Source organism: Caretta caretta, chromosome 7 (genome assembly GCF_965140235.1).
Source record: "Caretta caretta isolate rCarCar2 chromosome 7, rCarCar1.hap1, whole genome shotgun sequence".
NCBI lineage: Eukaryota > Metazoa > Chordata > Testudines > Cheloniidae > Caretta > Caretta caretta.
In genome coordinates, this window is record NC_134212.1 from 43,877,591 (window position 1) to 43,902,700 (window position 25,110).

Sequence of the window (25,110 nt, forward strand, 5' to 3'; positions counted from 1 at the left end):
GGGAAGCAATGAAGGATAAATTGTGATCAGGCATGGAGAGGTCAGTGAATCTTGTGTTAAATATATTTTTCCAAAAAATGAAACCAGTGTTGTTGACAATGGATGGGGATTACTTTATGCCCTTTTTGGGTAGGAGACAGTGATTTCTAGCTATAGCTCTGCCTCGGCTTCTGTTTAGGTAGAAAATTCACAATGACAAACTTTAGATTACTTTTTTTTTACAAGTGTAGAATGTCTGTGTAACTGAAGGGGCGGAGCCACAGGAGTTGGAAAGGGCCAGGCCCAGCCAGAGAAGCATAACTTCTGTGCTGCTGCTTTGCGATGGAGTACTTTGCACACACCATATCACTTAATCTCTTCTGCATGCCACCAGGAATCTTCCTACTGCTCTTTCAAGTAGTTGGAAATATTATGACAAGGATGAAAGCACTGAGAGCTGCTCCTAGACGGGGATGCTATTAATAATAATCCTCCCTGCACCCTTCTCGGGTCAGAGCTGGCCTATAATTCAGCTTTGTCAGCTCTATACAACCCAAAGCCGTATGGAAACGTTACACTGAAACCCATGTTTTAAAACATACCCCTGTAATGTTTACACCCCAAACCTTTGTGTGCTAACCCATGAGAACCTGTCTAAAGCTGAGATAAAGAAAACGCTTTTCTGGTTTAATCTTAAAATAAATGGTGGCAGAAGTAGTACAACACTCGAAATGAAATTTAGACTCTGCTTGTATCGAACACGAGGGATGCAGTCAGTTTACATCCTTGCAATTGTCAAAGGGGTTTCTACACACACAAAGCAGTAACATCTGACTGAAGTCTAGATCGCCATAAAACAGACTTATTAGCATAAATATCCCTCCTCCCCATTACATCAACACCCTCTTTTTTCTGCCTGCCAATAGAAATTTTTGAGCTGTGCTTAAAATCCGGGCATGCTGTTTATTTCCATTTAGAGACACTTCCTCTTAGTTAGCCACTTAATTGCTTCTTCCCCTAACTGCTTTTCTGAAGAAAAGGCATACAGCCTATTTGAAGCCTTTTCTGCAGCCCAGCATCATCTCCCACAATTCTGGTGTACAGTTTAGAATTGCAAGGCTATGGATGGAGGCCCCAGTCTGGGCTCCCACTTGCCACCTCATCTTTCTTTCTTTCTTTTAACTGCCTTTCTCCTTCCCCGTTCTGGGACTGAGCGGGGTTGGGTTTGCAACCACAGGAGCCTCTGCTGCATCACCTCCGCCTCTCGGCTGGAAGGGAAGAAGCACCCCTGAAAGCACCATGTGAAAAAAGAATGTTCTCCCAAGCTGACAGTGAGGGAAACGTGACTAGGAGGACCTCATCCAGCCATCCCAGGGGAAGTCTGGAATGCAAGGACAAGAGGTTTGTGGGGCTCAAGTGCCCCACCCCATCCCTCCCCCATCTTGAAGTAGATGCTGAATGCTGTAGGGAAAGAGCTCCTAACAAAGCCCCTCTTCCCAATGGCTGACCTGGCAGAGCAGGACTCAGAAGGCAGTTTTTAGAAGGCTTCAGGTACTGTGGAAGGCCACAGCAGCACACCTACATCCACAAGCAGTAAAAAACAAAAACCCACAAGGAGCAAGAAAAACTATTCACTGCCTCACCCTCCTGTGCTGAAGAAGGGGAGCTTTCTGACTCTCTTAATCTGAGCAGGACTAAGGGAAAGCTCAACAATGATTTATTTTTGGGTCTATGTTCAAAAAGGCCTTTTATAGGCCATTACAATGTGGACTTTGTCATCTGCAGAGGCCTTGTTTTCCAGTAAGGGGCTGTAGGTGGTAGGGCATGTTCCTCTTAATCCTCCTTACTTTTGTTCACTGCTCTCTACTTTCCAGACATAGAATTGCAGGAGATACTGGGCTGTAGAATGTCTCAATGCCCTTTCTGCTAGCAGCATCTCCCACAAGCGTACCCTGTGGGCGCTCTGCCTAGTGCATTGGGTTTCCTTTGAAGTTCTTTGTTACTGATATTTTTTTCTACATAGCTTTGGAATGATTCATGGGGCTGCAACTGTGAACCAACTCTGGGAGCTGCTGAATGGAGGAGCTCAGACATAGCAGGATTGTGGGAAACCGTGGAAAGGAAATGGATGTTTGAAATTTTCCATTCAGTGTTAAGGCTAAATTTGTGGCGTGAGATGCTGAAGATTACTGTATTCCTCTTATGCACTAAGGCAGCACAGCCAAGTGCATGATTTCCTTTACTGTGTGTAAGATACGTTGCAGGAGCAGTACTTGCTTGCCCTAAAGAAATCAGGGCAGAGTCCCCCAAGCACCAGCCCTGGAGTGTCTGCTTCTGAGGAGGATGGATTTGGTGGGGAATGCTAAATAACTTATCAAGAGCTGTGAACTGACTGACTGCTGCATAATGAAAGTTTATCATGATGGAACCTTGTTTTCTATGTACTGTAGCAAAAGGTCAAGCTCAGGTTTGAGCACCTTTAATCTGTAGCAAAGTTTTGGTACATGAGACTTGTGCAGCTAGGGGAAGTATAAGAGGAACAAAATATCAGTGGCTATAATTACAAGAAATGGCATCTTTCATCTTGTGTGGGAAGATACAGAAATTTGTAATTTCACCATTCCACATCACAAGAGTTTTATCTGGGCTGAGAACATTAGGATAGGTGAACTTCATTTTAAAAGCTACATTGTAGACTTGTGCCTATACAGAGAATTCTTAGTGCATGTGTGGCTTTGAAGGGGAAGGCTTTATGTGCCTAGTAGACAGACTGCCAGTGGCTTATTGCTCTGTGCCAAGTTTAAATCCCATAGCAGTTAGGGAAAATGTGTAAAATAATCCAGTGCCATAAAACAGTATTAATGCAACAGCTGTGAGGATAGTAGGTAGAATAAAATGTTCTAGAATATCTCTGGCAGTGAGTAGCAACTCTAACCACAGTTGGGAACATGATACCTCACGTGCATAAACAGGGTACCTGTCCTGGTGACTGGATGTTAAATGGCTTTGAGTTTTTTTTTTTAAACATTGAAACTATTCCACCTTTTGTTTGAACACCAAAATAACTAGCATTAATGTAAATAACTTGTTAAACATTGCTATATCATTTGAATACTACTGCATTCTCAAGTGATGTAATGTCTTGGACTATCATGTTGTGATCTGTGACCCTGGAATTGTAATGTGTATGCTGCAACAGAAGAATGTTGCATCTGCCATGTTGTGGTGGCAACTTTACCACTTGACAGACTGGGCATCCTCTAGATGCCTTTGCTAAGACATAGTATAGCCACCCAAATTTGATGTAATTGGTCTTCAAATAAATAGGAAACTCAAGTGGATGTTTGGCTCTCTGAAAATTTAACACACCAATGGTGGTTGTGTGGTTTGAGAATAATTTGGAATGTAGCATGTTAAAGTTCTTGTCTAAATAACTTTCTGTAGCTCATTATGGTAGGTTCTTTTCTTCTAAACTTATATAGAAGTATGGTAAATAAAGTATCACAGTATGAAATAATGGTTTACCATCTGGTTTCACTTAACCAATGCAATTCTAACCCCTAACAGCTGAGAATCTGACAAGGCGACTTGTTCTCAAAGTGCAGTTTATTGAAGAACCACAATACTAATCAGCAAAACAGTGCAATGTGCATAGACTTCAGGCTAAGCCTGTTTGGAGAGTCATCACTTGATTAAAGCAAACAAACCAGCTGAATAAAAAGGCATTTGTCATGCTCACCAGTTTAAAGGCTTAGAATCATTAGGTTTTCTGGCCAGACTGTTTTTCCAGCTATCAGGTGCTGTGTGCCACTCCATTTTATATATATAATTTAGCCCTGGAGGATTATGACTGTGTAGTACTGGCTATATTTTACAAATGGTACTATTATTTTAAAGCAACATTCTTCAGATGTATGTAGTGAATTTCCCCTCCTACAGCTATGGAAGAATATCAGTGCAGAGCGCCAAGTGGCAGCTTGGCATCATGTGTTCGCTGTTCCAGTGAAAGTTTTCTTAGCTGCATCAACAAGGACATTCACTAGTCATCAGAGTAACTGCAGGTATGTATGTCTTAAGGTAGTTCAACTGAGGTATCTTAGCTGATGAGTTTGTCTGGTTTACTGTTAACCATTAGCTCACTCTTCATCTGCTTACCCCTTGCAGGACATGTGGGCAAGCTCCACTTAGCACTAGCATGCAGCAAGAACATGGTGGTTTATTTTCCCCCTTTGTTTGGCTTGCTGTATGCTTTACTCAAGAATTCTGCAGGTGTCTGATAAATCTTCCCCCCTGAAAGAGTCCTGAAACAGACATAGAAACTGTTAGCATAGTCCTCAGCTGGCTCCTAACTTGACAAACACATCCTTTAAGATTCTAAAGTTAACCCTTGACTCACTACATGTTTAGCAGCAGGAACATAAGGCTGGTTTCCTAGGCAATTCCAGTTCTGAAGGGGATTAAGGGAGTTCTCACTGCCCTGACACTACAGCGAACATCTTTACTGCAGTCTTCCCTACATGAAATTGCTATAGAAGTAGCAGCAGGTTGGGGTAAGAAGGGGACATCACCCTACCTCTATACTGATCTCTCCCCTGCAAAGCCTGAGTAAATAGACTAAGAGAAGAAGTTTCTCAGTGGAAGAGGATACTGAGTCCTTGCCTGCTAAAACCCAGCTGTGGTTTCTGCCATCTAATTTATTAAATCAACATTGAAAACTTATTTACTGATGCTTTTAATTCAGTTTATAGGTGCAGGGTGCTTGCTTTTAACATGGTTAAAAATGTCAAGGGGAGTTCAATGCCTGGACTAAAGAGAGAAGAGATTCCCCTTACCTTAGGTCAGGTCTACACTTAAAGGATAGGCTGACCCAGCTGTGTCACTTAGGGAGTTGGATTTTTCACACAGTTAAGCCATCTAAAGCCCAGTGTAGACAGCAGTAGGTTGACAGAATAATTATTTCATTGACCTAGCTACTGCCTCTTCATAAGGTGGACTAACTATAATGACTGGGGAACCCTTGTAGCAAGTGACTATGCTGAAGCACTATATCTGTTTAGACATGTCCAGAGATTCCTCTCGTCTGGCTCAAGCATCCCTGTGATAAGTGCAGATTAAGGGTTGTTTTTACATCCTTACCAAATCCCATTCACCCCTACCAAGCATGAACTCTCCTTCCCCCAATTTGGTTAGGTTCTAAACAAGTGGTCTCACTTGTTTTGTTCTGATGAAACATTTTCTTACCTCAAATGGTTCACACATCAAGCTCTGGGCCCCAAAGAGAGGATTTGGGAATGACACTAAGGGCGGGTTCCTGGCCTGCTCTTCCTCTTCCAGGTCAGCCTGTGTGCAAAGGTACAAGAGATTAGGTATCGATCTTCCCCATCCTCTAGAGGTGAGTTCATAATTACTGCAGTCTTGAGCACTTCTATGGTTCCTTGCATTAACAAGGTAGTGAAAATGAAATTGAATTACAGACTCTAGTTAGTAAGGTAGTGGAGTTTTTTCTTAAATGTAAAATCTTTTCCAAGATGCACAGAAAGGTAATTATTTTTATGAGCGATCAGTTAAGGGTAATTTAATCCATATTGCTCATTTACCTCCCACACTGGTTTCCATATTTCTAGCTTCCTTCTCCTCATACCCATTTATACCTGTTACCACACAACAATGCAGGTTTAAGGTGCTTAGCAACTTTTTAACATGTTCCATTGCCTAGACCAGACTCCTTGGTAACCTCACTCTAGTTTAAGCTGTAATTTACATGTATGCAGTCTGCAGACAACACACTACAAATTATCCAGTTCTTCCCATAGTGGCTAAATCATAGGCCTGGTCTATAGCATGAGGGTCAGGCTATGCCAATCTAAGCCCCAGTAATAGACACAGCTTAATTTACCAGCACAGGAAATACCCCTGCTGTCACAGTAGTCTGTGTCCACACTACAGAGTGGCATAGCTATGGCACTGTAGTGCCTACGGTGTAGACATGGCCCTAGTATTGCAAGTTATGGGAGCAGCAACAACCCCTCGTGAGAAGAGAATGTTGCAGTGACCCAAATTCTCATTAGATCTAGGCCAAGAGCATAGGGCTGTAGTAACACTCCTTCATAAGCTGTGACAGTATAAACTGGAAGGTCAACTACATCAAACACTCCTTTATTGCAGCCTTAATAGTTATTTTCCCCCATGTCCCATGTGCAATGGCTGTCTTACCTTAAAGAATTTACTTGTAGTTTAAACCTCCCTCCACCCTCATGTTTAATAATTTTGATTAAAAGTAGGTGTGTCTCTCACCCAAGCCAACTCTTTGGGCTTGTATACATGGTGCAGTAACACGCACCAGCTGGCCTGCGTAGACCCTCCTGGCACACACTAGGGAACTTTTAGGATGTGCCAGCAGTGGCCAGTTAGTTCACAAAACATCTGTGTGCATTAGAATTTGCTTCATGTAGACAAGCCCTTAAAGATGAGAATTCTTAGCGCTTCTCCATCCAAGTTCTTTTTCCAGAAATACATCCTGGGCAATAGCCTAACACCAAGCATAACAGATGGAAATACGTCTTGGAAAACTTTCTCAATGTTTTTATGGGGAAACTATTCATCCATGTCCAAAGGCCACATGTAAATGCGACTCGACAGGGAGAGGTTAGCTACGGGCTGACATTTAAATGCATCAGAAAGCAAAAAAACCCACAAGAGTCCTTAGCTGCATGCAGTCACCCAGTTTGGCTACTGTAACAGCTTGAGCTCTTATGCATATGACCATTGCAGTATGGATAACAGAAATGGTTTGTGCTTTAGTGAGAGAAGCTGAAGCAAGGTGTTTTTGGGGTTTTGTTAGTTTTTTTTTTTTTTTTATAGCGAATATACTTTTCTCCAAACCTGAAAGTAGTGGAACTGGAATCCTGGGGTTTTTATTTTTTGGTAGTAATAGGACACGCCAGCAACAGCAAATAACAGCAGCACCACAACAGCAGCGGATGTTACCCCGATGGTCACAGGAGGAGATGATTTTGTAGCATTAGTAACCTGTAATAGACACGCTAGGTTGTTTTAGTTCTGTGTTTAAGGCAGTTCTTCATTATGTATTTTAAGACAACTGGTGTGTTAAAAAAGCGTAAACTAAACTTTTTCACACCTCTGAAATAGAGAGCTGGCTACCTGGAACATTTATGCAGGTTTTTATTTCCCCTGTGTGCTGCACTCATTCCTGATCTGATCCCATCTTACACACGCAGCTCAGACTGGAAGTGATTAACTATGTAGTAAAATAAACCAGTTAGTTCACTATCCTACTACTGCCCGGAAGTTTCAAAAGAAGCTATAATACATACACTGATGCATCTCATCATCACTACACTGGTTACCTTACATTCCGTTGTGATGTAAAGTTGTCTCCTCCCTTTGCAGATTTGGGACATGCCTTTACTCAGCACTATTACATTTTCAAGGCACGCAGCAATAGGCCGAACGAGAGGAGACTAGCTCTCTTTTTTTGTTGGCTGGTGGCCAAAAGAGTGCATTTTTCAGACTGATGCTATCCGTTGGATTACTTAACAGCAGGGGCCTATGTTTTTGTACTGGTGCCACTTGTTTGCTCAATGCTGTTCTCAATGTTTTATAGTCCAGTCATAGCAATGGCTATGCAAATACATCTAAAAATGTACAGGTACCACACTCTCTCATGTCTTTGAACTGGCCATTAGCTGGTCTTCCTGTCCCTTAAAACAGCAGGCAGAAGGTGAGGAGGGCTGCTCTGCCATGGAGTTGGAGGCCCACCTGCACCAGGTAGGCAGAAAGGATGCCTGTTCCAGCAATGATCAAGGAGAAGAGGACAGACCTTTTACGGGAAGTGAAACACTCAGGTATAGTTCTGTGCAGGGAGGAGGAAGTAGCTGGTAACTAACATACATGATCTGAGGTCAGAAGAACTCTTTGATGTGTATGTATAGCTCATTATACTACAGGAGAACTAAAGGGTAACTGACTCAGTATGCAGAGCCATTCACACTAAATTCATCCCTGTGTTGTATATCAATACAGTAGGTATATCTTAATACCTAGCAGCCTCCACCCAAAGATCTCAAAGTACTTTAATTTAGCTTCAGCCCACTTGTGCTGTAGCTAAGTATTATCTCCATTTTACCAGTGGGAAAACTGAGGCACAGCAAGTTTACATTACTTGCACAAGCCTCAGCTGTAGCCTTGGGCCCAAATGACCAAATAATTCTTGCTTTGCTTTACCGGGATTTCCTGCCGTTACACCATACAGAATGCGTTAGGATTGGCTATATGAGGACACACACTAACACAAAGGTCCGTTGATAAAATTCTACATGCTAGCGACTTCTAAGGCAAGCGCCCTACCCTTACCGAGCTATCTCCCTGCTCTCCACATCACAGCTACCCCGAAGAGTGGGAGCCCAAGCTTGTGTGGCCCCAGTCTGGTTCTTCACTGCAGCAGTGCAGAGTACAGCTAGGCTGGACTCTATTTAATGACACAGGCCGCAGCACAGTAGGGCCTTGGTGAGCGCACCAAATGGGACTCGTCCTGTTCTGATGCAGGGTAACCGAACCCAACATGTGTTCTTAAACCTGCCATTTAAACTCTCAATGGAATTGAACAAGCAACTTGCCTGATTCAGGTGCACAGGCTGCTGAGGCATCCTCAGTGGCCCCTCGATGGCATGAATGATTCCATTGAAAGTCAGAATGTCCCACTGTACTATCAGGGTATTATTAATCACTTTGGAACCCTGTCACAAGAAGAAGCAGCAATATTAAGGGACTCAATGTGAATATGTTTTAGAAAAAGCCTTTTTGGACAGGAAACGTTACCCATTACCTAGACGCAAGAGAAGCTGGCTGAGTACTGAACTGGCCCAACATACTTACAGGGGGATGCGTGCTATTCAGCAGGGGAGCATCTGCAATGAGAAGGTTGTAGCCGGAGCAGGAAGGTATAACGGTACCATTGGTGAGATTGGAGCTCAAGAGGAGAACATCACTCAGGGAGACATGGAGCTTCAGCTCCTCCCATGTTAATTTCTGAGAAAACAAAGTTTAGAAGTGAGGATGAGGCAGAGTCAAAAGCAGAGGGAAAATAAGTCAGGCATTTGCTGCTCTTTCAACATTTTAGTTGTATGCTGTCCAATGAGTCAACGGAGAAAGACTTCTTGGAGTGCAGTGTAGACAAGGCGCCAGACTAGTTCTTGCATTCCAAGCAAAAGAGAGCCAGAACAAACCTGCTTCAGACATAAAACCCACTCAGCCAGTCTGGAGCATTTTTCCCTAATCCTTCAAGGAAGCAACAACACTGTATTCAAATGGCTATAGGTTCTGTGTCGCCAGTGATGAGAGAATCCCATATTCTCTCCAGCTTTCTCACCATATTGACCCCAAAGCCAGAATTCAAGGGTACAAAGAGAGTTTTATATGCGGTGTCATTGGAGAGGAAGTTGAGGAACTCAAGTCCATCTTGCGTGGCGTTGGTGTAATCCAGTAACATCTGGAAGAGAGAGAGAGAATCCTAAGTGCCAGCCTGAAGCTGCGGGTTTGTCAGAACATTCTGGCCAGCAGAACCCAGGAGATGTCACGTGAATTCTCCCCACCTTTGCTAGAATAGCAGAGACACTAACTGGCAATGAGAGGAAGCAGCTTGACTCTCCCACTGTGCATGGCACTTCAGAGAGCACACAATCTTGTCTTCCATTTCAATGATTTTCGTTTCCAAACCTTTGCGATCTGGGGATTCCCTATTATTCCCTTCTTCGCTTTGCTGAGGAGCATGTCCCTTCCCACTTCCCCGGCTAGAGGGAATGTGGCACCAACACTTACAGAATAGAAGGTTGAAAAGTTGGAGTGCTCAGCCAGCACAGCCAGGAGATCTCCATTGCAGGAGTAGCCATCTCCAATGAACCCATCTCTACAATTACACCTCACATCTGCAAAGGGGAGAAAGATGTGAGCGGAACAGGATTGGGTGTGAGCTCTTCAGACAACAAATACACTGAACTATTGCTTAGGATTTCTGTCCATGCGGAAGGCAGCTGTGGTCCAGTGGATAGAGCTCTGGACTAGGCGTTCAAACCCTGGCTTCTCTGCACCACTGTGTAAACTTGGGCAGCTCACTTAACCTCCCAGTGCCTTAGTTTCTCTATCTGTAACAGGGAGGCTCAAAACACTTACTTGCCTTTGTAAGGCACTTTGAGATCTCTGGTGCTTTATGTTATTAAATAAGAATGTTCAGGGCATAAACCAATGTAGTGGAAACCGGCAAGTGACAGCGTATTGCAGATGTGTTGGGTAGGTTTTCCCCTTGACGCTGTGGTGTGTGCATAATCAAAAGGAGCATAAATTCTTGATATAACACACCTTTGAGATACAAACAAGTGTAATCACATTCCCTGCTGCAGATTCCAACAGAGCCAATACTGAGTCTCTCCATACCTTTAGCTCTGTAGCAGAAAGCATCCCACCTCTCAGTCAAGTTTTTTCGGGAGCCATAATCCACAATGCCAATGTGGTTGGAGCCACAGCTGGGGGTCGGGTATACAGTTGGGTATCCTGCAGTGCCATTATTGAGCCAACCAACTAAGCATAGATGGAAACCCATCTGCAATAGGAAAAGAAGTTGTCCAGTGAGAGACAGGATTGTATGAGCCATGAATCAGTTTCTATAACGGCACTGGTTTCAGAGTAACAGCCGTGTTAGTCTGTATTCGCAAAAAGAAAAGGAATACTTGCGGCACCTTAGAAACTAACCAATTTATTTGAGCATAAGCTTTCGTGAGCTACAGCTCACTTCATTGGATGTGAGCTCACGAAAGCTTATGCTCAAATAAATTGGTTAGTCTCTAAGGTGCCGCAAGTACTCCTTTTCTTATAACGGCACTGATTCATTTTAGTATTCTCTACTGAAAGCCCTATATAAAGGAGATACTCCTGCCCTTGTAATTCATACACTGCTCCCCACTGCCCAGCCTGGAAGGACATCATTTTACTTAGGCAAACAGAAACCTGATGCTTCATTGGCATAAAGCATTATTTTTTATTGGGCAAGAGAAAGACAACCAAAGTTGGTCCAAAAGTTATTACCTCCCGCACTTTCTCTCTCTAATGTCCTGGGACTGATACGGCTACACCACCACTGCATACTGTTCATTTGCCTGGCATTTATCCAGCCCATCAAAGCTCTGGGGCACTGTGGCTCATACACAGCTTCAGCGCGATCCATCACAGAAAAAGAAGTGCAAGGCACCTGGCACTTTGAAGGGATATCATCTATTGAAATAGCTAATGACCATGTGACTGGTGTGCCCGGCTGCTGTAATGGACACACTCAGAACCCTGTATAAAAGAGCACTTGCCCTGGGTTGCTTCCCACATTGCTGCTAAAGCTGGGATTCCAACCCAAAGGAGAGGTGCCAAAAAGCCAAAATGAGGTGGATCACTGCACCCATCACCAACCTGGCGCTTTCAGGCCCATTGAGGTACGAGAGCTGGCTCAGCTGTGACTCTGCTTTTACCTGCTGAGCTGCTGAGAGCTGTTGGAGAGTGGCCAAAGCAGCGTCTTCAGCCAGGCAGGCAGCCTCAGCCTCCCCGTAGGTGAAGTTGTACTTCCCTCTTGGCGACTGGAGGTGGAACACGCCAACGGTTTTGTCTGGAAAACAACCATGCCAGTGCATGTCACTTCACAGGGAGCTCTCCGGAAACACAGGTTCAGGGCCTGACTGGGAGAGAGCCCTCTGATCTTACAGCCGAAAATAATCTCGGGCACAATTTTAGGGGCATTCGATTATTCCTGCAAATCAGCAAGGTGGCTGCATCTGAAGATCCAACATAATATATATTTATAAAGTGCCTTTCACCTAGACCCTAAATACTTATCTACACATATGTGTGTGTGTGTTTCTCACTCTCACACCTAGAGAGCAAGGGCCAGATTCAGCAGCTGCTGGACACCACACTGGCAATGCCAAGCAGCCAGTGTACAACTGACCTTGCAAACCTAATCTACTTTTGACATTTTAAAGGATATACACACATACCAGCAGGGTTATTTATCATTAAAATACAGCCACTTCTGGGGGGGAAGATGGAAGCCATTCTGCACCAGTGCTCCCTAACTCCGTACTGGTTACTGACTCAACCTAGACTCCGGGGGAACAGCACCACCTACTGACCCAACTCCACCACTTCCTGCTGCATGAGGGCTTTTCTTCGAGTCTCTTCCAAGCAGCTTGACCTGGTTTAACTTGTGAGATTTCACACATTAACAAGTGACAGAGGCAAGAGAGTGAGAATTTTAAGGGACCCTTGAGCCCCCACTGGGTCTGAGGTAGAAATCTCAGGGGAGGAAACAGGCTTTATGTCTGATAGAGCCTGGGGCCGGAAAACGGGCTACCCATCTCCTCTATGCGGGGTGGTCTGAAATAAGAGGCTACAGAACTGCCTCTGCCTCCCCAACTCCTGTTTTCTGACGAGGAAAGTGGTGGCAACAAGGACTCGTACCATGGAAGTGCAGATCAGTGCAAATGGCCTCGGGGTGGCAGTGGCCGTTCTCTTCCAGGCAGCGGTTGGTGGGTGGCACAGCTTCCTCCAGGCACTGAATTCCATTGCCAACATAGCCCACTTTGCACTCACACTTCCGAGCATTCTGCAACACAAAGGAATCCCCGGGGCAGCAGGGAGGCCAGTCCCAGCGCTCGGGAAGCCCATGATCTCCTGCTGAGGCCTGGCTGGTTCTAGCAATGGGGTTGCTGACCGTCCTGAAATTTCTGGGCGAAGTTTGACCATAACAGGACAACCTCCTGTCTCGCAACCCAGGCTGAGCTCCTCCCTGGGCCTGAGAAGTGGTGTGATCTGGCGGTGCCACCAGAGGCCATAATCGCAATGTCACAAGGTGACCCCGTGGAATATGCTCCCAACGTGGTGGCCCTACCCCAGAGAGGGGATGGGCTCAGTCACTGTGGGGGACAAATCCTATGTCCAGCCAAACTTACATGGAAAAATGCCCCTCCCACCCCCCCAGGATTGCAAAGCAGCTGCGTGGCTGCCACTCCCGCCACAGGACTGGTGTCACTCCCATGGCCCTTGCCACCCAACCTCTTGTTAGGGGAGGGAGGCAGCAAGCAGAATTGTGTAGCACGGCTGCTGGCCTTCTTCCAAATCCTCTCTGCACACTGCCCTGTACGGAGCAGGGCTCCACGGCACAGCTGTGACACCCACCCCCCCCACTCCCGCCTTCATGGGCTCTCCCAGTCCTGCCTCCCACTGCAGCAGAACAGTCACCAGCCCCTCTGCAAGAGACCTGGTGCCACTGCGGGGCGGAGGCAGCTTTTTCCCCGTCCCACAGGCAGTCCCTCCCACACCATTCTTTGTTCCCCCCCCACACTCTAGGGGACCGGGTTCACTTTAGGCAGAGAACACGCCATGCTGTATGGGGAGGAACACTAACCCCTGAAAGCTAGCAGCAAGGCAGGCTTCCCCAGCCTTCGGAGTGTGGCACACGGTGACAAGAGAGCCCTGGGGAATCGGGCGGGTTGAATGACTGGGGAGGCACTGACTAGAAAGCTATTGCTCATGGCTCTTGCCATGTAGACTAGCTGCTGCCGTTGCACCTGTGTGTTGGTGTCAGTGTTCCTCGTCCATCTCAATGCTGTTCCCACAACATGGGCAGGGCAGCCAAATGCCTTTGGTGTTCACGACATACTTACTGGCCCAGTGCTGATGCACAAGGCGTGCTCGCTGCAGTCTCCATTCCTGCCATCCGCACACCTGTCTATGGGGCTGCAGACGTAGCCATCTCCCTGGTAATCCGGTAGGCAGGTACAGGAGAGCTGAACACCCACCTGAGTGCAGTTGGCATGCTCGCTGCACCCTCCATTGTCATCCCGGCACTGGTCAATCACTAAGGCAAGAAAGACAGTTCAGCCTTTTAACTCAGCAGGCTTTACAAGGGCCTGATCCTCCAGCCCTTGTTAGCGGGACAGTCCCCAGTGTGACTTCGGGAGAGTCCTGCATGGATCAATCTTCTTTCACAAATACCTTTTTGGTCTTTTCATACCACAATTAAATATTAGCAAACTAATGGCAGTGGGTGCAATTAGAGAGTAGCTGTATTCTGCAATGAGCCTGACAGGAATAGGAATATTGCACAATAATGGATACAGGACTGGAATTTATTAATGGCATTCCCTGTAGATTAAAATAGAAACAGATCGTATATATTAAGGCTGAGATGGAATTAGGCATCCAAATCCCTTAGGCAGATTTGAAAATCTCAAGCCTAAATACTGATTGGTTGATAATGTCCTGCACTGTGCCATTTAAATACAAAGCACCTGCATCATTCCACAAAGGTCTGGATCAGGGGACTCAAACATGCGGCCTGTGGGCTGCGTTTCCTGCGGCCTGCCATAACTCCCCCCGCCGCCGCCGCTCCTCCACCTACCTCCCAGCACTTCCTGCCACCAAACAGCTGTTTGGCAGTGCTTAGAACTTTTCGGGGGAAGGGGGGGAGGCGGAGAAGAGGCAGGGCTGGGGCAGGGATTTGGGGAAGGGGTTAGAATAGGGGCAGGGAGAGGGTGAAGCAGGGCAGGGACTTTGGGGAAGGGGTTGGAATGGGGGTGGGGAAGGGGTTGGAAGAGGCGGGGCAGGGCCTCATGGAAGGGGTGGAGTGGGGGCAGGGCTGGGGGCAGCAGGGGTGTCAGTGATGCGGCCCTCAGGCCAATATACTAGTCCTCATGTGGCCTTTGTGGTGATTTGAGTTTGAGATCCCTGGTCTGGATGATTAGAGGAGTAAGTGTTATTTCCCCCATCTTTCCTTTGTCTGATACCACCTTAATTTGTCTTCATTCTCCAAACTAGCCACACCTCCACATTTGTCAGAACACTAGAGATTGCCCAGCTCAGGCCCAGGCCATATGCTCCAACTGTACCTGTGCAAGTTCTTCCATCTCCTTCATAATGCAAGTTGCATTCACAGATATTATCGGCTCGGCAGGAGGCATTGGGGTGGCAAGCTGGGGAGCACACCGGCGCTGCAGCTAGTCACAGAACAAGCCATTCAAATCAGTAGGTTGCACTCTGCATGCAGACGCATCTCCAAGTCCTACTGCAATCTATGCTCCACCCTCCCACTCCAGGCTCGGCGCAGCTCTGCTCCTGCATCTCCCGCCACTCCCTACCTCAAGCTGGGGCTGGTCTCCATGCCTCGTTCCTCCCACTGTGACCTTCATACCCTTTGGCCTGCTGATCCCCTGGCCTGGAGCAACATCCCTCTTTCCAGTCCACCTCACTCCTCCTGCTTGACCCCATTTCCGTCCCCTGGCTCCCCATCAGTGCCCTTCATCCCACAGGCTGCCTAAACCCTCCCTCTTGCTCAATTTAAATAAAAATGAGAACTCTCTGGATCATTCACATCCTAACTTCCTGTATCTTTGTTCCAACCCTAGTTGCCCAAACCCTCAGGTGTCGTTATGGGCCAGCCAGGTCTCCAGTGGAGACCAGCGTTCTGTTTTAAAAAGCCAACTTTTTCAAAGTATTTTTGAAACCACTTGTCTGCTCAGATCATCTTGAACACGATCACGTCTCAGGGGGCACATTTGGGTTCTTTAGATCAATGGGTTCCCAAGATACAAGAAAAAAAATCCTCTTCTCTGAAGCAGATTGGCAGGATCAAGTCTGCCTTAAGTCTCTGCAGAGTTAGGGCCCTATGCAGTATAATAATTCAGGGCCTGATTTTGAGAGGTGCAGAGCCCAGACAACTCCCATGGTCTTTATTGTGACTTGATGGTGCTCAGCACCCAGCAGGATCAGGCCTTCAATTCCCACCCAGCACTGAACAATCACACTTTGGGGACTTCCTGCCCCATTTCAGAGCTCTTCATGGGAACATTATAAGAAGCAAAGATGTTCCAAAGGGAAGGGTTGTTCCAGTGTTCAGCTCAATGGTGTTCTCACTGTAGCAGTGTATGGCAGGGATTGTTTGGCTCAGGTTGCCACATGTTCTGTTGCACCTGGGTCTGCTCCTTAATACCCCCAGATCTACACTATGAATTCCCTGCCCCTCTCTCCACACGGTTCCTCTTATTATGTCCAATTCTGGCTGCTGCTATCGTCTACTGTCAGCACGTCCATGGGCCTTAGCTAGGCGTGCTGGGCCAAATTTTTAAACTCAAATGTGGGGGTCCAAACAGAGAAACATGTGAGCAATTGCAGCTGCCTTCCCACACTCCTGGAGTGCTGTCCAGAATCTCTGGGTATGTCTGCACTGCAGCTGGGCTCCCAGCTCAAATAGACATTCACACACTAGCTTGGATTGAACTAGCACCTAAAGTAGCAGTGTGGCCATGTTGGCACAGGCAGTGGCTTGGGCTAGCAGCCCTAGTGTGTTCCCAGGAGGTCGGGCGGGATTGGGCATGGACAGTCAGCCCGAGCTGCCACTTGCAGCAAAGGCCACTGGCTATCTTCAGGCACTAGCTCAAGTCAAGCTAGTGTAACCCATGCCTGCATGGTGTGGTGCTCTGTCTCCCTCTAGTGGCACCTCGACTCTAGAGATTGATGAGTCCTCTACAAGCTTGGCTAACAGCCATGTGGCTTTTGGCTCATGCAGTAGAGACTCATTCATGAAGCTTCAGAGATCCCATGTTCTATCCTGCCTGCTGACAACTGGGGTTTATAGGCATTACACTAGCACAGGTACATCTACCCAAGCTGGGGATCCCACCTCTCAGGTACTGTGTCCGGACTCCACACTCGCCTCATTCAGATTTCTCCTACAAACTCACTTCCACAGCATGAGCTACAAAAAATAGTGCTTGTACGCCAACCCAGCCACAAAACCTCACCCCAGCTGAGCCACCAGAGCAGAGCTGCTTTGCAGCAACGTGTCTGGATGCTGTAAAAATAAGATAGCAACAGATGGACTCATGCATCCAGAGCAAACCTAACAGGACAGAGATAAATTTGATAACCATGAAATAAAAGACAACATGTGACTGATGCTACAGGTGCCCATTCACAGAACCACCTGCCCAAGGGAAGGAACGATACTTGGGAGTTTCACCTGTAGAGTCAAGTGTAAGTTACCTAGTTTGGTTTCGCAGCGCTCTCCTGTCCATTCCTCAGTGCAGAAACAGATCCCATCCCCATTCAAGCCTTCATTACACATCCCATTCTCTGTGCACTTACACTCTGCAAAGCAACAGACAGGAAGATAAGAACACACCTGTAAGATGATCCACTTGAGAAGGGAAGGGTAGCACTGGAAGATGGATTTTGGCATATGGCTACATGAGGGCTCTGTGTAGGCCTGGACTTTTAGAATTATGCCTGCAGAATTTTTCACGGGCGATTACCACAAGTCTGTGTGCAATTGTAAAACTGCAGCCAGGAACTCTCGCTACTTGTGCTGATGTCCATGGCCTCTTCCCCAACACCCGTCTGTGCTCGGTCCAGGGCATTGACTAGTGATGGACCAACCAAACTTTGCTTAACCTCTCCTGGAGGGCTCCCTTCCCCTCTCTGCTCTGTAGCCCTCTGGCAAATGCCCTTAGCTTTCTTTTTCCTCCCCTGGGCGGCTTGTGAGTCACTTACTCAAAATCCCCCGGTCAGTGAATCCCTTTTAAACTTTCTCCCATGCTTGTGAGTCCCGCACATTGAATGCCAAACCCAGGGAAGGAGTCTAGGTTTCATGCTTCTTAACCCTGGTCTTGTCTTCCTCTTGGCCTGACACAGCACATCAGGGCAGCACTGACCCCGAAAGAGACTGCAGGGGGATCCAATGTCTCGCAAGCCCATCCAATTCAGGACACATGGCAGCTCTAATTAGAAGCCTGTCTGATTAGAGGCCCATTCACACCCCAAAGCACATGCTTAACTCTCACTGACATGGATGGAGCTGCTTAACTGCACCAAGTGGGGAAGAGGGAGCGTCTTACACACCTTAAAGGCCTCAGCATCAGTGAATTATAAGATTGAAGCAAGTGTACTGGGAAATACCCAACTCGGCCTGGCCTTGAACTGCCTCATGTACACATCACAGCCCAGCCTCTTACACCTCAGGAAAAATGGCAGCCAGTGTTATTCAGCTGGCTTGATGACAGAGTCCTGCAGAGAGGGATTAAGAAAGGGTGCAGCTTCCCCTCCACAGTAGCTGTAATCTGATGACCTCTCTGTTATTGGAATAAGGACAGTTCTATGGTATCATAACCGTCCCAGCGGCCACAATGTGCCGTTCACGTAAGGGTAACCCCTCACACTGATTTCAGTGAGGAGCTCTGCTTAAAATGTTAAAATCGAGAGCACAGTATGAGCCCAGAGTTTCGGTGGGGTTTTCCTTACCCCTTGGAGCACAGTGCACTACCGACCAAACAGTCGTCACTGCCTACAGAAACTGCTCCTCTAACCGCAGGTCTGAGGGACGATCTTACCCCAAGTCTACCACCCCCCCGTCAGGTCAAACGAACTAATCCCATCCTCTGCAGTCTGGTCAGTGTATTGCACAGACCACTACGATGCGCACACACATCACGGTCATTTCTGGTTATCTGTCTATAGGTCTGTACCTTGGCAGCCCGGCCCGTATCTGCCTGGCGCACACAGTTCACAAGCCGTCCCAATGAAAGCCTCGGTGCAGTTGCATCGTCCTGACCCATCGATCCTATCATCACAAGTACCACGGTTACTGCAGGGAGCCTCCAGCCCTCCTGGGCAGACTGAAAACACAGAGCCTTGATAAGTTACCCAAACTGGAGACTAGGCAAGAAAAGGTTCCTGCTTTTCCTGGAGGCAGGGAAAACTACTCATAAAAACTTGGTTAGTTGTTAAAGAGTGAATTTGGTGGGTTTACTGGATAAAGCTAGCGTTCCCAGTCTACACCCCCGACTCACCACAGCTTTGGTGTCCCAGCATCCACTGGGCCTCACCTCACCCTTGGGATGGATTCCTCAGGGGCTGCCTCAGGTGGTCCTAACAAAGTCCTGGTGAGGTGCACGGAAGGGATGTTCCCACAGACTCTCTAATGCGTGCGAAATGTCTATGGGAATAACCCCTTGCCATGACTTTCATGCAAAAATGATGAAAAACCTCATTTCGCTATTGCATGTCTCCTGACTCTCCTAACTTGCTTTATACAAAGAAAAGGAACTGGCTGCAGCAGCACTATTGGTTGGGATAACACAGGAAGACAGCACTGCATCGGTCACCATAAGATTATCTTTGCAACATAAGGGCTAGAAAGAAAAAATTGCACACAGAGAAATACCATGACAAAAATGTGACAGCTACCAGCCTTCATGGTGACCCATCAAAGGAGCATCTATGGGTAGGCACCACCATCTGGCTAAGAGAGGACACCTCATTGTGACAAGAGAAAAGAATTCCTTTGTGCCAGGGGTGGGCGCAGCGGTGCAGATTTCTCACCCTGACAGTCTCTTCCATAGTGGTTTGCACAGCACTGCGGTACCCAGCTGGTGGAGAAACAGACCCTCCTGCACCCTTTTGTCAGGGACCTCCGAAGAGAATGCCAGCGACTGCCGTTATCAAACACTGACGGATACCAATGAGGTCTTGATAACAGATAGTTGCGGTGTGAAAAATAAGAGAATCTGGAAAATGGATTTTCGTAATAAAAGCAAGTCTGGCTTTTGCCCTGTGGGGAAAATGACAACAATGGGTCAAAACTGTCAATATCCTGGGGTTTGTCCCAACTAGCTACTTCCCCACCCCTTAACTAAAGGGAGAAACTTCTCCAAGGACATTAGTAAAATTGTTACAACTAAAAACCAACTCACATGCTGGAGGAAGGCGCTACCGATATTCCTTTTTCAGTATAATCACCTTACAAATGGTGGCAAGGGATGAAGGACAGAGAAGACAGGGGCAGGTGGCGGTAGAAATCCGTGTTTGCAGACTATCAGGCAGTCGGTGGTACATGACAACGCAGAAAATGGATTTGGCATGGAACAATCAATGGTCAAGCTGTCAAGTGAAAACTTGTTGCCTCACCAGGATCAGAGTGGCCAGGCTGGTGTGAGCATAGGTACAAATCTATACCCAGGAGCCTGTTGCTGCGCCTTACCAATAATGTCACACTTAAGTAGCCCCTGTCATCCCAGAGGTCTGCAGCTACATCACCAAAGAACAGCAAGCTCTGAGGTGGAAGCCAGCAGCCAACCAGTGTGCACATGTGTAACTCCATTGTTCAATGTATGTTCTCTGTCTCCCTCTGTGCATCATGCACAGCGAAGAGGAGGTTCCAGCAGGTGCCAGCCAGGGGCATCAGTACTTTAGTTCAAGCTGCATAGCCTCATGCTCTTAACTCAGGGGGTCCCAGGTTCAATCCCCATTGATGACCAAAATGACAATGCACTACGTGAGGGTTGGCTCTTGGCGTATGGGCCAAGCTTCCAGGGAAAATTCTTACAAAAAGTGACCTGAGCAGCAAGGACCCTGGGTTTTAGGGTTAAATAACAGTACCCAGGTTCTGGTCCTGGGAAGGATGAATTGCTCTTTAATTTCCAAACCAAGGTTTAAACTGCTAACCTGGCAATAAAAAAGCCTTTGCTGTTTGGACCCAGCACTCCTGGCTGACACCAAAGTAGCATGAAGATTGCTCGAGTCTACAAGAAACAGCCAAAAAATCCAACGGCCATTCGGGTACTTGATGGAAAATGTACGGCTATGATAGCAGAAGGCCCCGACTCCCATAGCAACTCAGCACCTCCCGACACCACTGCGAGGTAGGGAATGATCCTCATTGCGCAGGTGGGGAACTGAGGCACAAGGATTAAGTGACTTGTTCAGGGTAACACAGGGAGTCTGTAGCAGAGAAGGAAATTGAAGCCAGGTCTCCTAAATCCCAGCCCAGTGCCCTGACCAGGAGTCCATTCTCCCTTCTACACTCCTGCTAATGGGCACTGCACAGGAAATGCCGCCCCCACCTCCACTTTGCAACTTGCCCAACTAAGCTCTTAATTAAAAACCAGCGCCCTCTACAAACCACTGAGCTGTCTGGAAAGTTATTGGAGAGGAGTGTCCTGTCAATGGAAGCAAGAGATGCAGCACAAGACAGCCACAGGCACTGAGTGGGCAGGTGGCAGGCATAGCTAGCTGTTCCCAGATCTGCCAGTGCACCTCATTCCAGCCTGGATGCAAACCCCTGCCATTCTGGACTCGGGAAATCACACGGCTCTGCCAACCTAATCCTGACCTGCAGCAGCGCCTGCTAGTCCAGCTTTCTGCCACCCTTTACTGAGACCCACGTAAAACTGCGTGACACTGGAACAGAAATAGGTACCAGAATGAAAAGAGCGAAGTATTGAGGGGTTTGTTTTGCCTTGTACACGTCTACCCACATGAGGGTGTGATGGTGTTGTCATTCACTTCTCCACCAAGGCACCACGCAGGCCTCTGCCCCAAACTTTGGGAGTCATTGTTGCAACCACATTCGCTGGTTCAGGCGCCTGAGTTACTGTGAGTGGGTAGCTGAAAAACTAAGACGCAACCAATCCCAGAGGATGGCACGTGCGCCATGCTCTGAATACAGGGTTGCATTATCATCATGCGCAGCGTGACCTAGACTTCTGCAGCTGCTGGGACTGAACCTGAATGGTTCAAAGCCTACAGTGTAAACAAGAAGTGAGGGACACTAGTCAAGAACAGATAGCATGGCTGTGCTTGATTTAGGTGTCAATCCTGTAAATGACTCTACACTGGCAGACCTCCGGGGCCTGCGCAGAGTCACATGGGGCTCAGAGATTCCACCCCTGGTGGTTAGTTATTTGACTGCTGTTAAAGCACTGTAATGAGCTTTATGAGCTGTAATGAGCCATAGACAGTAATTTACAAGCAGTGACTGACTCAGTAAGTTGATAGAGCTGCACACTTTACCCATTGAACTGATCCAGCGGGACAGGAAGGCTCGAAACCACAAACACCACAGCTCTCAACTGAACCCTGAGCGGGGAGGAGAAAAACAAACACATTTCACTTTCTCTGTCCATTACAGGCCTGCTTGCAACACAGGGTGGTGAGCTCACCCTGCCCGACATCCAAGCCCGTCAATAATCCTGATTTGCTTTCACAGGCTGCAGCACATTGTAGCACTACACAGACTGCACATCCGAGTGGGTGTTGGGCACTTTATTATTTATAAGAGCCTAAGCACTCACCCTGAGCTCAACGGAGAGGAAATCATCACAGCGGGACCCCAGGTTCGGGGGCTCCAACAGCTGATCAATGCCATAGGCAATGCCCCCATCAAACTCCATGTGCCTCTGGACAATCTTGGCATTGCCATTGTCCACTAAGAGCTCCCCCTGCAAGGAAAAGGAGGAAAAGAGAATGATTTGCTCAGCTATAACGCATCTGCCAGGTCTTATTCATTATAAGCAGGGCAGAGAGGGTGAAATGCAGCTCCCAGCTCGCACAAAGCACAGGCACTCAGGACTTTTTGTGGGGAACCAAGCCGGGTGCAATTCATTCCCTAAGGTGGGCAGGCTGCCCCTTTGCAAGGTATTAAATCCCTGTAAGTGCTGATCCTCTGTGTTGGTCTATTTGGGCCCTGCCTGTGGTGCACAAGAGATGGACACATTTCCTGGCCACTCTACCCATTCCCATAGTGCCTGTGCAAATCCACCCTGGGGCTTAAGTTTGGAGAGCCTTGCACAGATATACATGTAATTCATCCTAAACGATTAAGTCCCACGTCCCATGCACATGCTCTGTCCTGAGTATTTGGGATGGGGGGAGGGGATAAATTCTTGCACAGAATCTCCCATCTAAGGATCAAATTGATCTACCTCAATTAATTAAATGCCCTGTGTAAGAGAGTAAGATTGCACCCATTTTTAATAATGGGAAGCAGACACAGAGTGGTTAAGAGATCTGATCAGGGCTACACAGAGCGAGTCAGCAGCAGAGCCAGGATTAAGAGGGAGTAAAAAAATGTATTTTGTTTTCTACAAAAAATATTAATTGAAAACATTCATAGATTTTGGGAGGTTTCAGATGTTGAAAAACAACCAACATCAATTTTTCTATAAAAGCTTGAAAAAAATAGATGAAAATGGATATTTTCATGCAAAATTTCCATTTGGACAAAAAAAACATTTTTTGTTGAAAAGAAAATGTTGACTTTTTTTTGACTGGAGCTAATTAAGAGCCAGAACCTTTGGCTCCCAGTTCCACTTGTTTAACTATTATGCCCCTTGCATTTGAGAAACAATGAGTCAATAAATGCTTCCCATAAGCGGCGAAACCCAGCAGTGAAACTTTTACAAAAGCTGGAAGAACTTACTTATCAGAAACCAAGGTTCAATAGATTCATAGAATTTAAGACCAGAAAAGACCATTCTATCATCTAATCTGACCTTGTGTACACACAGGCTAGATATCTTATCGCTGACTAAAGTATGCCTTCCAGAAAGCATCCAGTCTTGATCTGGGGACATCAGGGAATGCAGAATTCATCACTCCCCTTGTGAGTTTGTTGCAGTGATTAATTATCCTCACTATTAAAAAACTGTGCCTTATATCTAATTTAAATATGTCTGGCTTCAGCATCCAGCCACTGGTTCTTGTTATGCCTTTCTCCACAAGATTAAAAGCTCTTTAGTGCTCATATTTTTCTCTCCATGGAGACAGTTCTGTAATCAAGCCACCTCTATGACTTCTTGTGCATAAACTAAACAGATTGAGTTCTTTAGCTTCCCTTATCAATTTTCTATACTTCACAACTTCTATTTTATACTAATTATTATCTAAGTCCCCCCTTTTCCATTTGTTATATATATTTTTTTATTTCTAACTGCTGCCTTCACGTCCCCACTAATCCAAGATATGCTTTTAACCAAAATTGTCTTCTTTCTTGATTGAGCAATTGTGGTTTTTTGGCCCTCTCTTCTTAAAACACTTCCTATTTTCATTTACATTTTTCTGTCTAAATTTAGCTCACCATTACCTGTTCTGTATAAAACAGCATTAACTCTCCAAGGTTTCTGAAACATCAGCGTAATAAAAAATATCCCTTCTGTTACCCCTAGGACATTGCAGTTGCTTGAGCGCGCACACATGCACTGTACACTTAGTACCTACTCACCATTCAATTACAACCCACATGAATAACTGTGTGGGTCTTTGCCTCCCTCTAGTGGCTAAGCCAGGTAAAGAGGTTTATAAGTGTGTTACTGTCTCCCAGTCAGAAGAACTGATCCTTTAGCTCAGAAAGTTGACACTCATGTTTTTTAGATGAGGAGAACCCAAGTTTAATTCTTGCAGGTGACCCTTTCTGTAGGAGCAGTCACAACTCAACTGCTTCAATATATCATTTCCACAAAAAATATAAAACCAAGACTCTGTTACTTACGACATTGTTCTTGCTGCAGCTAAACGAGATGGTGGATCCATGCATGGTCCTTACAGAGGCAATGTGTGGCAGGTTACCAGCTACAATCTGAAGACAGATAGACGTAACAAACTGATTCCCTGCTGGAACTACTTAATTATCATCAGTTTGGATTTGAACCCTTCAGGGGTTATTAAGTGGTTCACAAACCAACCCTCATTTCCTTCAGCTGTATTTGTTATCCTGAAGTATCTGGTCAAATAGCTCAGAGGAATAATTTTCACACTACAGGCTGTTTGCAAACCTCACTTCGCCTATTTGTGTCATGCCTATTTATGACTCTGATGCCAGAGTCAGTATTTGTTTCTGCTACCAGGCTGGATGACATTTTTAAAACAGGAGAACTTTTTTTTTTTTTGGGGGGATGAATCCATACAGCTTTTAGGAGTCACAGGCATTTTCCTGAATGCCTGGCGGATGTCTAAATACTGGTCAATGAGGAACGAGGTCACTCATTGTGATGAACTGAATTTGGCACCTTCTAAATGAAAATGTGTGTGAATACCCTAATACAGGATCAGAGGGGGAGCCATGTTAGTCTGGATCTGTAAAAGCGGCAAAGAGTCCTGTGGCACCTTATAGACTAACAGACATATTGGAGCATAAACTTTCATGGGTGAATACCCACTTCGTCAGATGCATGAGTGGAAATATCCGGAGGCAGGTATAAATATGCAGGCAAGAATCAGGCTAGGGATAACGAGGTTAGTTCAATCAAG

General features: G+C 46.4%; 1 protein-coding gene across 2 annotated transcripts in view; it reads right to left on the bottom strand.

Moving 5' to 3' along the window:
- Positions 1-3,567: 3,567 nt before the first annotated feature.
- STAB1 (stabilin 1) overlaps positions 3,568-25,110 on the bottom strand; it is a 100,908-nt gene continuing 79,365 nt past the window's right edge. For both annotated transcript variants that reach the window (XM_048859206.2, XM_075130604.1), the window contains 18 exons: positions 24,353-24,439; positions 22,158-22,304; positions 21,877-21,942; positions 19,408-19,636; positions 18,552-18,701; positions 17,074-17,178; positions 14,922-15,029; positions 13,698-13,891; positions 12,493-12,637; positions 11,508-11,641; positions 10,429-10,594; positions 9,817-9,923; positions 9,368-9,487; positions 8,875-9,027; positions 8,616-8,735; positions 6,862-7,008; positions 5,221-5,319; positions 3,568-4,280 (listed from right to left, as the gene is read on the bottom strand). In XM_048859206.2, the coding sequence (XP_048715163.1) occupies positions 4,230-4,280; positions 5,221-5,319; positions 6,862-7,008; positions 8,616-8,735; positions 8,875-9,027; positions 9,368-9,487; positions 9,817-9,923; positions 10,429-10,594; positions 11,508-11,641; positions 12,493-12,637; positions 13,698-13,891; positions 14,922-15,029; positions 17,074-17,178; positions 18,552-18,701; positions 19,408-19,636; positions 21,877-21,942; positions 22,158-22,304; positions 24,353-24,439 (2,328 nt within the window). In that variant the 3' untranslated portion in view covers positions 3,568-4,229. The remainder of the gene's footprint in view (positions 4,281-5,220; positions 5,320-6,861; positions 7,009-8,615; positions 8,736-8,874; positions 9,028-9,367; positions 9,488-9,816; positions 9,924-10,428; positions 10,595-11,507; positions 11,642-12,492; positions 12,638-13,697; positions 13,892-14,921; positions 15,030-17,073; positions 17,179-18,551; positions 18,702-19,407; positions 19,637-21,876; positions 21,943-22,157; positions 22,305-24,352; positions 24,440-25,110) is intronic.